At 43.2% G+C, this 12,692-nt stretch overlaps 1 protein-coding gene across 3 annotated transcripts in view; it reads left to right on the top strand.

The window, feature by feature from the left end:
* TRAPPC8 (trafficking protein particle complex subunit 8) overlaps window positions 1-12,692 on the top strand; it is a 111,812-nt gene that overhangs the window by 60,828 nt on the left and 38,292 nt on the right. For all 3 annotated transcript variants that reach the window (XM_056521780.1, XM_056521779.1, XM_056521781.1), the window contains 4 exons: window positions 550-744; window positions 1,966-2,126; window positions 7,724-7,798; window positions 7,976-8,102. In XM_056521780.1, the coding sequence (XP_056377755.1) occupies window positions 550-744; window positions 1,966-2,126; window positions 7,724-7,798; window positions 7,976-8,102 (558 nt within the window). The remainder of the gene's footprint in view (window positions 1-549; window positions 745-1,965; window positions 2,127-7,723; window positions 7,799-7,975; window positions 8,103-12,692) is intronic.

Here is a 12,692-nt window from a genome sequence, read left to right as displayed (position 1 = left end):
CAGAGAAGACTAGCATGACCCTTTCTGTATTAAAAAAATAAATAAATGAAAAATAAAGAATTAAGGATGTTTCATAGCTACTTCTCTGTGAATTGACTGCAGCCAAGTTCGTCCTCCCTCCTACCATGATCGTGCTTGCAGAAAAAAAATTACAGAATATGGATTATCTTACCTTTCTAAATAACACCATATCCACATTTTACTCTGGTTTGAAGCCCATGGGATGATTCCTAGTACATCCTGAGTGATCTTTGTTATTTTCCTCTACTACTCCAGTCGGAATCTTCCTCCCTTCTCTCTTCCTCCTCTCAACCCCTTTTCTTTTCCTTTTACTTCTCTGCCTCTCTGCATGTATCGCACATTTGTTTATCTACTCTGTCAACCCTATCATCAAAGTTATGTTACTGCGTATTAAAAAATCGAATAAACATTTAATAAAAAGGGATAAGTTTAGTTGTTTGACAGAAGAAAGGTTAGTTTTGTAGTTTGGTTGAGTTTGCCGGTGAACTTACTTTATCATCACCTTTTTTTCTCTCTTTGCAAATAAAGGTGAGAAACAAGCAGCGACCCATGTCAGTCTTGACCAAGAGTATGATGGCGACTCTTCTCAACAGTGGCGGGAGCTTGAAGAGCAAGTGGTAGCAGTAGTTAATAGAGGCATCCTTCCCGTTACCTTTCAGCCAACTCAGTATTGTTTAAGCAAAAATTCAGATAATTCCAAATTTCCTCTTGCTGTTGTACAAGGTAAAGTACAAACTACAAATACAGAATTAAATGCAGATTTTAGCTAATTTTCTCTTAAGCCAACTGCCTTGTAAATGTGGTTTGTTTTTTGCATGGTTACCTGTAGTTTTTATTGGGATCATTTTAGGGTCGGTGGGAATTTTTGATAGCTTTTTATTCCATGTTTTGTTTCTAACATTGTAACAAGAAGTAGTCCCCTAGCTGCCATGACAAGGAATAAGCAGTCTGAGATTGCGTTGCAGGGATGCAAGTCTGAGCCCTGACAGGGCTGGCACTTGTTAGACAACTATTTGGAGGTCTGAGTGTTTAGACCTCTGCCACCATGAGAACAAACTTGGAGAAATATATGTTGAACATATTCTCTCCAGGCTCTGTGTCATGTGATCAAGACACACTCACAGTATATGTCTGTGGAGCATGTTTTGATCACATGACACAGAACAGGGAGAGGAGCGCACAATAGCGCGAACGTCTCTCCACTTGTTCTCCAGAACCCTTAAACTCCCACTAATTGCTAGGACATGTCAAAAGTTTTTCCAAATGAAAGGTACTCTTTAAGGTAAAAATGTGTTGTGTTTTGATTGGAGGCTATATTTTTAATTGTAATTTAGATAGAGACAAAAGAGATTTCATTTTCTTAACTGGAAACTTAAAATCTTTATTGCATTTTCCATTGTAATAAAGACCTGACATGCACTGCTTACATGTTTCAAAGCCCTTTATCATAACATCCACGGGTTTTACATGAAATTTGGTTTCATGGAAAGCTGGTTAATAATGCATTTAGTGTGTGGGAGTAGTCAAAATTGCCTAGTACAAAAGTGTGCATTTATAAGGATACAGGGGAAGATTTATCAAAAACTGTGCAGACGAAGAGTGGTGCAGTTGCCCATGGTGACCAATCCGATTGCTTCTTTCATTTTTAAGAGACTTGTGAAAAATGAAATAAGCAATCTTGTTGCCATGGGCAACTGCACCACTCTTCCTCTACACAGGTTTTGATAAAGATCACCCCCCCCCCCCCAATTGTATTCTCTATGCTTAGTCAGAACCAGTGATCCAGTACTGTACAGCTGCGCCATTGGGATCTGCAATCTATCTATTTGTAAATCTTATTAAGGGTAAAGTTCCTAGGTTAAGTTCTTTAGTGACGCCCAAAACTTTACCACTGTTGCCTTTATATTTTAGTGTGGTTTAATAGTTTATTCCTTTTTTTCACAGAACCAATAACCGTAGAGGTGTCCTTTAAAAACCCACTGAAGGTCCCACTCTTATTGACAGACGTATCCCTCCTGTGGAAATTTCAGCCCAAAGATTTTAATCAAAATCAAGATGAAGAACTAAAGGAACCAATCAGCAATGAAAAGGATCTACTATCAAAGGTGTTACAAATGTTCCCTCTTAGGTAGTCTGAAGATACATTACCCCTGACATACGATGGCTTCAACTTAAAGCATCAATTATGATGGATCTATATGTCGGGGCCATCGCTAAAATGGCTATTTCTGCCGCACACCTTAAGCACTGTAATAGAGACACAGTGAGTCTCTGTTACTGACTTTGTCTTTGCATTGTCTTTGATCCCAACTCCATGCTCGGCTCTCCCCTTAGGACTGCCCCCTCAGCAACATCCAATTATTCATCTCGCAGGCATCCAATGAGCTGCCTTCTAGTGTAGTTCTTGCAGCTGTGTGAAGCAGTTCTACCTAAAGGGGTATTCCAGCACTTAAAAACATATCCAGAGGGTAGGGGAAAAGTGTCTAATCATGGAGGAGTCTGACTGATGGGACCCCGTGCGATCCTCAAATTTGAGGCCCCTGTGCTGTACTCGGGTGTCTCTGGCACTTCCATACATTTCATGGATTGTTTGCCCACACACTGCTCCATCTAGGTTGGCATTTTGGGGGCTCCAGAACCAATTTTCCATTGAGTTATGGACTTAAAGAGCACCTCAGGCTATGTTCCCTAACTATTCCTAACACTCCTCCCACCCTTAAAAAAAAAAATTCTGAGCTGTAAAAAGCTCTGTATCTTACCTTTATTCTTGCTCACATACTGCAATCTCCGAGCAGGAGAGAGTGGGACTTTCCCAGCAGGCATGACATCACTGAAGCCTGCTGGGGGACAACTTCTGCCCTCCCATAGTTCCAGTGCTTTGAATAGAAGACCTCAAGCTCTGTGCAGCAGCTTTCAGTCTGTGTATCTTTAAGTGAGGCTCTTTGTAGCTTTCAGTCTGTGCAGCATTTAGTCTGAGCAGCTGTCAGTGAGGCTCTTTGAAGCTGTCAATCAAGCTCAGTGCTTAGAAACACTGTCTGAGTTTGGTCTCCTGCCATTACAAGCAGGAGACTAAAATCTGAGATTTTCACCAGATGGAATGTGTTGTGGCCAAGAAGGGGAGACCCCTGGTGGCCAGAAGTATACAGCAGAAAAACAAAAAAAAACTTTTTTTATTTTTTTTATTTTTTATTTATGGAAGCCAATTGCAAAAGTTATTAATTTGGCATAAGGAATCAAATATAAAAAATCATGTTTAATGACACTGCCCATTTAACTAGGGCTACAACTAACAATTATTTTCTTATTCGAGTAGTTGGTTGATTATTGTTTCGATTAATCGACTAATCAGATAAAAATAACCGTAGTGGAGAAGAAGATAATTTGTGAGTTAGTTTAGGAAGGAAGTTAAAGAGGTACTCCTCCCCTAGACATCTTATCCCCTAGCCAAAGCATAGGGGATAAGATGTTTGATCGCAGGAGTCCAGTCGCTGGGATCCCCTCGATCTTTGTGCAGGCACGTCTTGACCACGTGGGCGTTGTGTGAAGTCACGACCACAGCCGCCAGAATCCAGCGTTCTGAACATATATGTTCAGAATGCCAAGTGCCTGCATGGAGATTGCTGGGGATCCCCTCCATTGGATAGGGGAAAAGATGACTGGGGGGGGGGGAGAGTACCCTTTAAATGAGGGGAGGGGATCCAACTGGAGGTATTATGTGTGTTTTAGGTAAGGGATGCATTGTGTGTTAACAGAGGGTTTATGGGGTCAGATAGATGTTGAGCTTTGCATAGGCTGAGAGGAGTATTATTATTACATATATTAACAGAAGTATAATAATTCTTTTAAATATAATTCTCTTTCTTTTTTTTTTTTTTTTTCCTTGTCGAGGCTATACCGCCCTTCATGTTTCTTACCTGTGGCCAGATAGTAGGTGCAGCACATTTCCTGCTTGTCCATCCTACATGCCCCCAGCAGCCCGTTTAGTGAAGAGGGGGCCAGCACACACAATCTTCCACTCCTACATCTTCTATCTGCAACTGCGAATTTGGCCTTTAGCACACAGCCTGACAAACGGGGGACTGACGGTAGCTGCAGGAAGCAGAAGATCGTGTGTGCTGGGCCCCCTCTTCACTAAACAAGCTGATGAGGACCACAGTTGCATATATACATAGTGATAATTGCTATGTCTGTTTGAACTTTAGAAATTGGCTTACCAACTAATCAACCAACCAATTATTCGATTATGAAAATAGTTGACAACTATTTTCATAATCGATTAGTTGCTGATTTATCGATTAGTTGTTTCAGCCCTAGACTTAACATAAAATAGTTTTAACTTACCATGGTTGTCTCGGAACCAATTAACCCCTTGCCGCAAATAGATGTACATTCACGTCCATTTGCGGTTTCCAAGGTATAACACGCGCTCAGCAGGTGAGCGCACATCATACCCGGTGGGTCCTGGTTGTTATAAGCAACCAGGACTCACGGCTAATGCCGGACATCACAGATCGGGCTGATGTCCGGCATTATCCGTTTAGACGCGGCGATCAAACTTGCCTAAAGTAAAAATTGCCGGTTCGCTCAGTGGTGCTGTTCGGGACCGCCGCGGTGAAATAGCTTGCAGGACGCAAGGAGGATCCCTACCTGCCTCCTTGCTGTCCGATCACCGAATGACTGCTTTATGCCTGAGATCCAGGCAGGAGCAGTCGAGCAGCGATAAAACTGATCAATGCTGTGCTATTGCATGGCAGTGAACAGTGTAAGAGATCAGTGTATTCAATGTTATAGCTCCCTATGGGGGCTATAACATTGCAAAAAAAGTGTAAAGAAAAGTTAATAAATGTGATTTAATACCTTCCCTAATACAAGTTCAAATCACCCCCCCCTTTTCCCATTAAAAAAAAAAAAAAAACTGTGTGAACAAAAATGTGGTATCTCCGCATGCGTAAATGTCCGATCTTTAAAAATATATTGTTAAATGCGTTATCCACCATAATGGAATTTTAGTATGTACCTGCCAGACGGTAATGGGCATGCTTAGGAAGGATCTGCACTTGTCTTGGGGCTAAATGGCTATGTTGTGAGATTATCATAATACTGTGGCTAGCTTTTTGTGAACTGGTATTTCCTGTTTGTTTTCTTTTGACTACAAATCCCATAATTCCATTTTCCTCCCTCCCACACATCAACCACCCCACCCATTGAAACATAAATGAGCTGCATCCATTCAAAAGACCTGTGGTTTTCAATCAGAATGCCTACAGCTGTTGCATTAGTTGCAGGTTGATCTCTCTCCCACCAAGCGATCGCTCCACCCATTGAAGCAGACAGGCTCCCTGTCATCAGCTGACTAGTGAGTCAGGTCTCAGCCGCATTGCAACCTGGGAAAAATCTGAGACAAGTCATTTTGTATGCTGTTAAAAATAAATATTGGGGTGAAAATCACAGAAGAATTGTGAGAAAACCGTCACACACAGGTACAGACACTATATTATGAACTACACTAACTTTACAGCCCCTGTAGCATAGTCAAATAAAAACAATCCTAGAATACCCCTTTAATTAAACCGTACGTTCAATAGCATACACGTAAAAAAATTCCAAAGTATAAAATAGTGTATTTATGGTCACTTTTTTGTATAAAAGTGATCAAATGTATAAAAAGTGATCAAAAAGTCTGATCAAAACAAAAAGGGTATCAATAAAAACTTCAGATGTGCCCCTTATACGGAAAAGTAAAAAAAATATAGGGGTCAGAAGAGGGCATTTTTATTTTCAATTTAACCCCATAAATTCCAAGATAGAAATGTAGGGAGAGCACACATAGAGAACTATATCACCTAATGATGCGTATAGCATGGTCCTCGGCGACCTCCGATAGGAGTCTCCTGCGGGGGGCACGTACACAGATATGAAGCCTCAAATACAACAACCAAAGAAAACGTAGGTGCACTCACCACAGAGCTGGGACTGTGGCGTCTGGATGTCCGGTAACGAGTAGCCGGAAGAAGCACGCACTCACGTGCAAAACTGCCGGCGTAGCCTCCGAACGCCACACAATACCAGCGCCTATGCTGTGACCCGGCTACCCGTTACCGGACATCCAGACGCCACAGATTCAGTTCTGCGGTGAGTGCACCTACGTTTTCTTTGGTTGTATTTAACCCCACAAATATTTTTTTTTATCTGGTTTTGCTTCTGATCGCGTTTTATTCATTTTTTTTCTAGTATATGAAGCGACCAAAAATACGCATTTCTGGACTTTGGAATTTTTTTTTACGCTTGTGCCTTTGACCGTCCAGTTTAATTAACATTATATTTTAATAGTTCGGACACTTACGCAATACCCCTTATGGTTAGGTTTTATTTTTTTTACATTTTTTATTTGAAAAATTGGAATAGGGGGGTTAATTAAACTTTTATTAGGGAACGGGTTAATGCATGTTTATTTTGCTTTTTTATTTAAATTAATTTACACTTTTTTTTTTTTTTGTCCCCATAGGGGACTATAACATGCAATCTTTCGATTGCATACACTGATCAATGCTTCTCAATAGGAGAGCATTGATCACTGTTATCGGTGCTCCATTGCTTCAGCCTAGCATCGCTGACTGAAAGCCTGAAGCACTGATCGGGCGGCAGGGAGAAAGATAAGACATCTCCCCCCGTCCTCTCCCGGATGCCACGGTTTCGCTGCGGCAGTCCCGATCAGCCCACTAAGCTAGCTGGAAATGTTATTTACCGCGATCAACTTTTGATCATGGCATCTAAAGGGTTAATGCCGGACGTCCGGCATTAGCCGTGGGTCCTGGTTACTGACAGCAACCGGGACCTACCGGGTATGATGCACGCTGAGTGCGCGTCATACAGCGGGAGCCCGCAGTGGACGTACATAAACGTCCATTTGCGGGAAGGGGTTAAGGGAGCTCCATCAGAGCAAAATAATAGTGCATGTCCTATTTTTTTTTCTCTGCTCAACTCCTGTAAAATACAAGACCCTCGATGGACCCCAATCAAGTCAATGCAGTGTCCGTTGAGCTCCTCCCCCAATCTGTTCTGTGCAAAAAAACAAAACAACGAATAGGTCGGAGCACAATGGCAGTGTGAACCTAGCCTTACTGTTTAATAAAGATGAGGAGCTGCTTTCACATTGGCTTGTAACAGGTCCCCCCTGATACTTTTTATATAAACTGTTATCTAGGACTATCAGGAGCTTTACCTCCTTGTTGATCATTGGGTTGCCTTCAAGTGATAAAGAATGTATCTTGATGGGACGACTTGCAGGATTTAAAATATTACAACTATACTTACGTGTCCGCGATCTATGCTCCGGTTCTCCTGGTAGCTTAATTTGTTCCCTCCGTTTGGCCAGCAGGTTTGGGGCATGGGCTGCGCTTCTTGACATTACTGCTGCTGTTTCCCTATGCCTGCTCGCATCAGGGCCCAGCACAGAAACAGCAGTGGTGCATCCCAAAATCCACCTGTGCCCCAAGCCTGCCGGACGAACAGAGGGAGCAGATGAAGATACCAGGAGAACGGTAGCACGGATCGCTTAATTTTAAGTATGGTTGTCATTGGTGTTACCCGCACTACATGCCTGTAACAGCAGGTTAGTTTTGTGACACTGATGACAGTTTTCCTTTAATACCTTTTTAAAAGAGTCTGTGTAAACATCTAACTTAATTCTTTATATCCCTAGGGGAAAAGTTTTAGTGATGTAATAGGCACAGAAGAGATCAGCGAGTTTTTAATCAACAATGAGGAAACAAAAATTGTAAGTAGAATATGTGGGGGATTTTCGTTAATTATTTTATTTTTTTGCTCCATTGAGATCAATAAATACTTAAAACCCATGCCTGTACATATTTACAAATTGATAAGTGTGATAATTTGGGTAGAAATTCCATGTAAACTGGTTAAATGTAACATTTATAGTACTTTATTCTTACAGGCAAGGTTAAAGCTACTTCCGCAGCAAACTGGGGAGTTGCACATTCTTGGTATAGTCTATAATCTGAGCACAATTCAGAGTGCTAACAACCTTGATGGCGTCACCCCACCCAATAATGTACCAACAGGTAAGACCATTGTACATTTTAATTCTGGCATGTTAATTCTGACAAACCTATCTTGTGTTGCACGGCTTAATAAAGAAGTATACCTACTTGAAACAGCTTCTGCAGTGGATTGCGCTACTAGCACCGTTTTTTTTTTCTTGTTCATCCATCTTGTGCTATTACAGGCACTGAATGTTATGTATTATTTCACAAGGCTGTATGATCATCATTGAACCTAGCAAGCAGAGCATTAAAAACTCCTAGACTATTATCTAGAACTGTTGCCTGGACATATGCAAAACATAAATAAAGAAATAAAACACTAAAGTAAAATGATGTCCCCTACCTGTTTGTTTTATTTAGTGGCTCCAATGAAACAAGCTAGTTACTGGGCAAATAGAGTTCCAAGAAACTGCAGTTTCTGCACTTATTGTCACGATGCCGGCTGGCAGGTAGTGGATCCTCTGTGCCAGAGAGGGATTGGCGTGGACCGTGCTAGTGGACCGGTTCTAAGCCACTACTGGTTTTCACCAGAGCCCGCCGCAAAGCGGGATGGTCTTGCTGCGGCGGTAGTGACCAGGTCGTATCCACTAGCAACGGCTCACCTCTCTGGCTGCTGAAGATAGGCGCGGTACAAGGGAGTAGACAGAAGCAAGGTCGGACGTAGCAGAAGGTCGGGGCAGGCAGCAAGGATCGTAGTCAGGGGCAACGGCAGAAGGTCTGGAAACACAGGCAAGGAACACACAAGGAACGCTTTCACTGGCACTAAGGCAACAAGATCCGGCAAGGGAGTGCAGGGGAAGTGAGGTGATATAGGGAAGTGCACAGGTGAACACACTAATTGGAACCACTGCGCCAATCAGCGGCGCAGTGGCCCTTTAAATCGCAGAGACCCGGCGCGCGCGCGCCCTAGGGAGCGGGGCCGCGCGCGCCGGGACAGAACAGACGGAGAGCGAGTCAGGTAGGGGAGCCGGGGTGCGCATCGCGAGCGGGCGCTACCCGCATCGCGAATCGCATCCCGGCTGGCAGCGGAATCGCAGCGCCCCGGGTCAGAGGACGTGACCGGAGCGCTGCCGCGGGGAGAGTGAAGCGAGCGCTCCGGGGAGGAGCGGGGACCCGGAGCGCTCGGCGTAACACTTATTATTATGCATGTTATAATTCCTGCCTTTGAATTAAACCCTTGAGGTCCAGGCCATTTTTGCACTTAAATTTTTTTCCTCCTCCCCTTCTAAAAATCATGACGCTTTCAATTTTGCACCTAAAGACCTATATAAGAGCTTATTTTTTGCGCCACAAATTGTAGTTTGTAATTACGTTAATAATTTTGTAACAAAATTTACAGCAAAACCAAATAAAAAAAAAATAATAATAATTCAAGGGGTGAAATTGAAAAAAAAAATGTAATTTACTTTACGTAAATCCTACAATATAATGGCAGACTAAACAATAGTATGCAAAATCATAATCTTTATTAACATATGAACATACAATATAAAACATTAAGAACACACAAAGCAACAACAGAAGTCCTGCAGGAAAATGGCAGATAGGGAATGGTACAGAGCAACCACTTGTACCATGCTCAGCAAATAAACATACATAGGAATAAGGTGACTACGTGCATGTGCAAAAAATATTATTGTTACCGGGTTGTATCAATATATTAGGTAAATATATACCTAATATATATTAGGTATATATTGCCTCTATATTGCACTGGCCTCTATATTGCACTGGCCCCCATGTAAACAGAATTGGTAGAATAAACACAAGTGCATACACTGTGAACAAATGGGTTAGTAGCCACCACAAGAGATCAAAGTCCTACTCCCAGTGGGCCCATTAGCCTACCATTTCCCCAGCCATTACCTGCAGATGAATATACCACGCTAACGTGTTTCGAGTGTGGCTTGATCACATGGCACGGTGTGATGTGCAGGAGCTCTGCGCTATTTATAAGAGGCATAATTACCAATTCCCACCCGCCTCCTGCAGACGTCTTGCGTGCCCGCCACACAAGCACTTCCGGGTCCTGGAGACTCGTACGGCCCCTGCATCACCAGACTCACGCTGTGACACTCCAGAAAATGAGAAAATGTAACCAAAAGTTTTTTACCGCCATTAATTTTATTCATTATTTTTCATATGTTTTTCCCATATATCATGTAAAGTCAGTATTTACTGACTTTTTTTTACTCCTACTTAGCTGTGCATTATCCTATTTTAGTTTAGTACTTGTATTCACCTATATGAATTTCACTTTTTAAGCACATTCACATATTTTATCATACTTTCTATTCCTTCAGTTTTAGTCTTCTTGCATCATTAGTCACTAAGTTTCATGGAATTATCTTATTTTGGCTTGTTATTAAGCATCCTTACTTATATCACTATTTATGCATACATGATTTTTTTTTCATCACATATTTTTTCAAATCAGGATGCTGTCTCAATAGATTATGATTATTCTCATATTATTTATATATATTTTTATATATATATATATATATATATACATACACACACACACACACACACACACACACACACCTCGGCGTATCAGTCCCTGTGCCACATTTACCCCTCTCATCGCCACCCCCCATTTCTCATCATCCCCCATGTCTCATCATCCCCCATGTCTCATCATTTCTCCCTGTCAAAGACCATCACTAGCCAGACAGACATTAAGCATTTAGTGCCTCCCCCACCATCATTTCCCCCTGTCTCATCATCCCCCACCCTGTCTCATCATGTCCCCCCATCATTCCCCCCTCATTTCCCCATCTCATCATCCCCCACCCTGTCTCATCATGTCCCCCATCATTCCCCCCCTCATCATTTCCCCGTCTAATCATCCCCCAACCCTGTCTCATCATGTCCCCCCATCATTCCCCCCTCATCATCCCCAACCCTGTCTCATCATGGCCCCCCATCATTCCCCTCTCATCATTTCTACCTGTCTCATCATCCCCCACCCTGTGTCATCATTCCTCCTCCTCCTCCTCCTCATTTCCCCCTGTCTCATCATGTCCCTCATCATCCCCCCACCCTGTCTCCTCATCCCCCCCAAACTGTCTCCTCATCCCCCCCAAACTGTCTCATCATCCCGCCATCATCCCCCGATCATTCCTCCCCCCTCATCATTTCCCCGTCTCATCATCCCCCCCCCCCCCCGTCTCATCATCCCCCCCCATGTTCCTCCTATTAGTGGTCTTCAACCTGCGGACCTCCAGATGTTGCAAAACTACAACTCCCAGCATGCCCGGACAGCCAACTGCTGTCCGGGCATGCTGGGAGTTGTAGTTTTGCAACATCTGGAGGTCCGCAGGTTGAAGACCACTGTATGCTATTCTTCCCCTCCCTTTTCCCTGCTTTTCATAGTTTTTTTTATTTTCCTTACCTGTCTGCGCTTCGGCTGTCTTGCGGGCTGCGGTCAGTGAAGCAGATGAGTGATGTCCACTCCCGGCTCCTTGCGCGGCATCAGGGATGTCACTTTTCGGCGGCGACTACAGAAAATGAAAAATGACATCACTGATGCTGCGCAGAGAAGCCTGCAGAGGATGTCACTCATCTGCTTCATTGACCGCAGGCCACAAGACCCCCCCCGTCTGACCTGACCTGCCGAAGCGCAGCCAGGTAAGGAAAATAAAAAAAACTATAAAAAGCAGGGAAAAGGGGGAATGATGAGGGAGGGGAGGTAAGAAAAATGAAAAGTAAAACTGTCACTTGTTTTCTCCCGCACTATCCACAGGTACTGGTGGATTGTGCGGGAGACGCTGATTAAAAGGTAGGGCAGATCCGGACAAGATAGGGCTCATTTTAATCAGCGTCTCCCGCACTATCCACCAGTACCTGTAGATAGTGTGGGAGAAAACAAGTGACTGTTTTCCAGAGCGGGGAGGAGACGCCGCTGGTCACTGATTTAAAGTGGCCGCGGCCGTGCTGCTAATACCTACCAAGCAGCCGCTGCTGCGGCCGCTTTAAATCAATGACCAGAAGATTTATCTGCATATAACACGTAGGCAGGCTTTTTTCCTTAAATTTAAGTTTTAAAAGTGCGTGTTATATGCTGATAAATACGGTGTATATATATATACACCTTTATTATGATTATGCATTCATATGTATTTTTAATATTATTTATTAAGCCATATTATATTTATTATACAAATGTTATTGTTAATATGGAATTAGTATTTAGGTGTTTTGATTCTGATGCAGTTTATAGAGCATATTATGAGATTGATTTTCCCTTATGTCCCAGTATCTGTTATACGCTGTTTCTGCATTGCGGAACAGCCCTGATATAGTCTATTACCTATTCCGATCTCTAGACGCCGAGTGCGCATCGTGTATTCGCTCCGGGTTTCTATGGGGATGCGTCCTCATGGCGTTGCCTCATCAATCTTGCCCGGGACATCACAGCGTGAGCGTGATGATGCAGGGGCCGGACACATCTTCAGGACTCGAAAGTGCTTGTACAGGCCCGCAGTAATAGGTAATGATGCCTCTTATAGCGCAGAGCTCCCGCACATCACACCGTGCCCTGTGATCAAGCCGCACGCAAAACGCATTAGGGCGAGATATTCATCTGCAGGTAATGGCTGGGGG

Source organism: Hyla sarda, chromosome 5 (genome assembly GCF_029499605.1).
Source record: "Hyla sarda isolate aHylSar1 chromosome 5, aHylSar1.hap1, whole genome shotgun sequence".
In the NCBI taxonomy this organism is placed as follows: Eukaryota; Metazoa; Chordata; class Amphibia; order Anura; family Hylidae; genus Hyla; species Hyla sarda.
The sequence above is the reverse complement of the archived record's forward strand: the minus strand, read 5'-3'. Positions and strand labels throughout refer to the sequence as shown.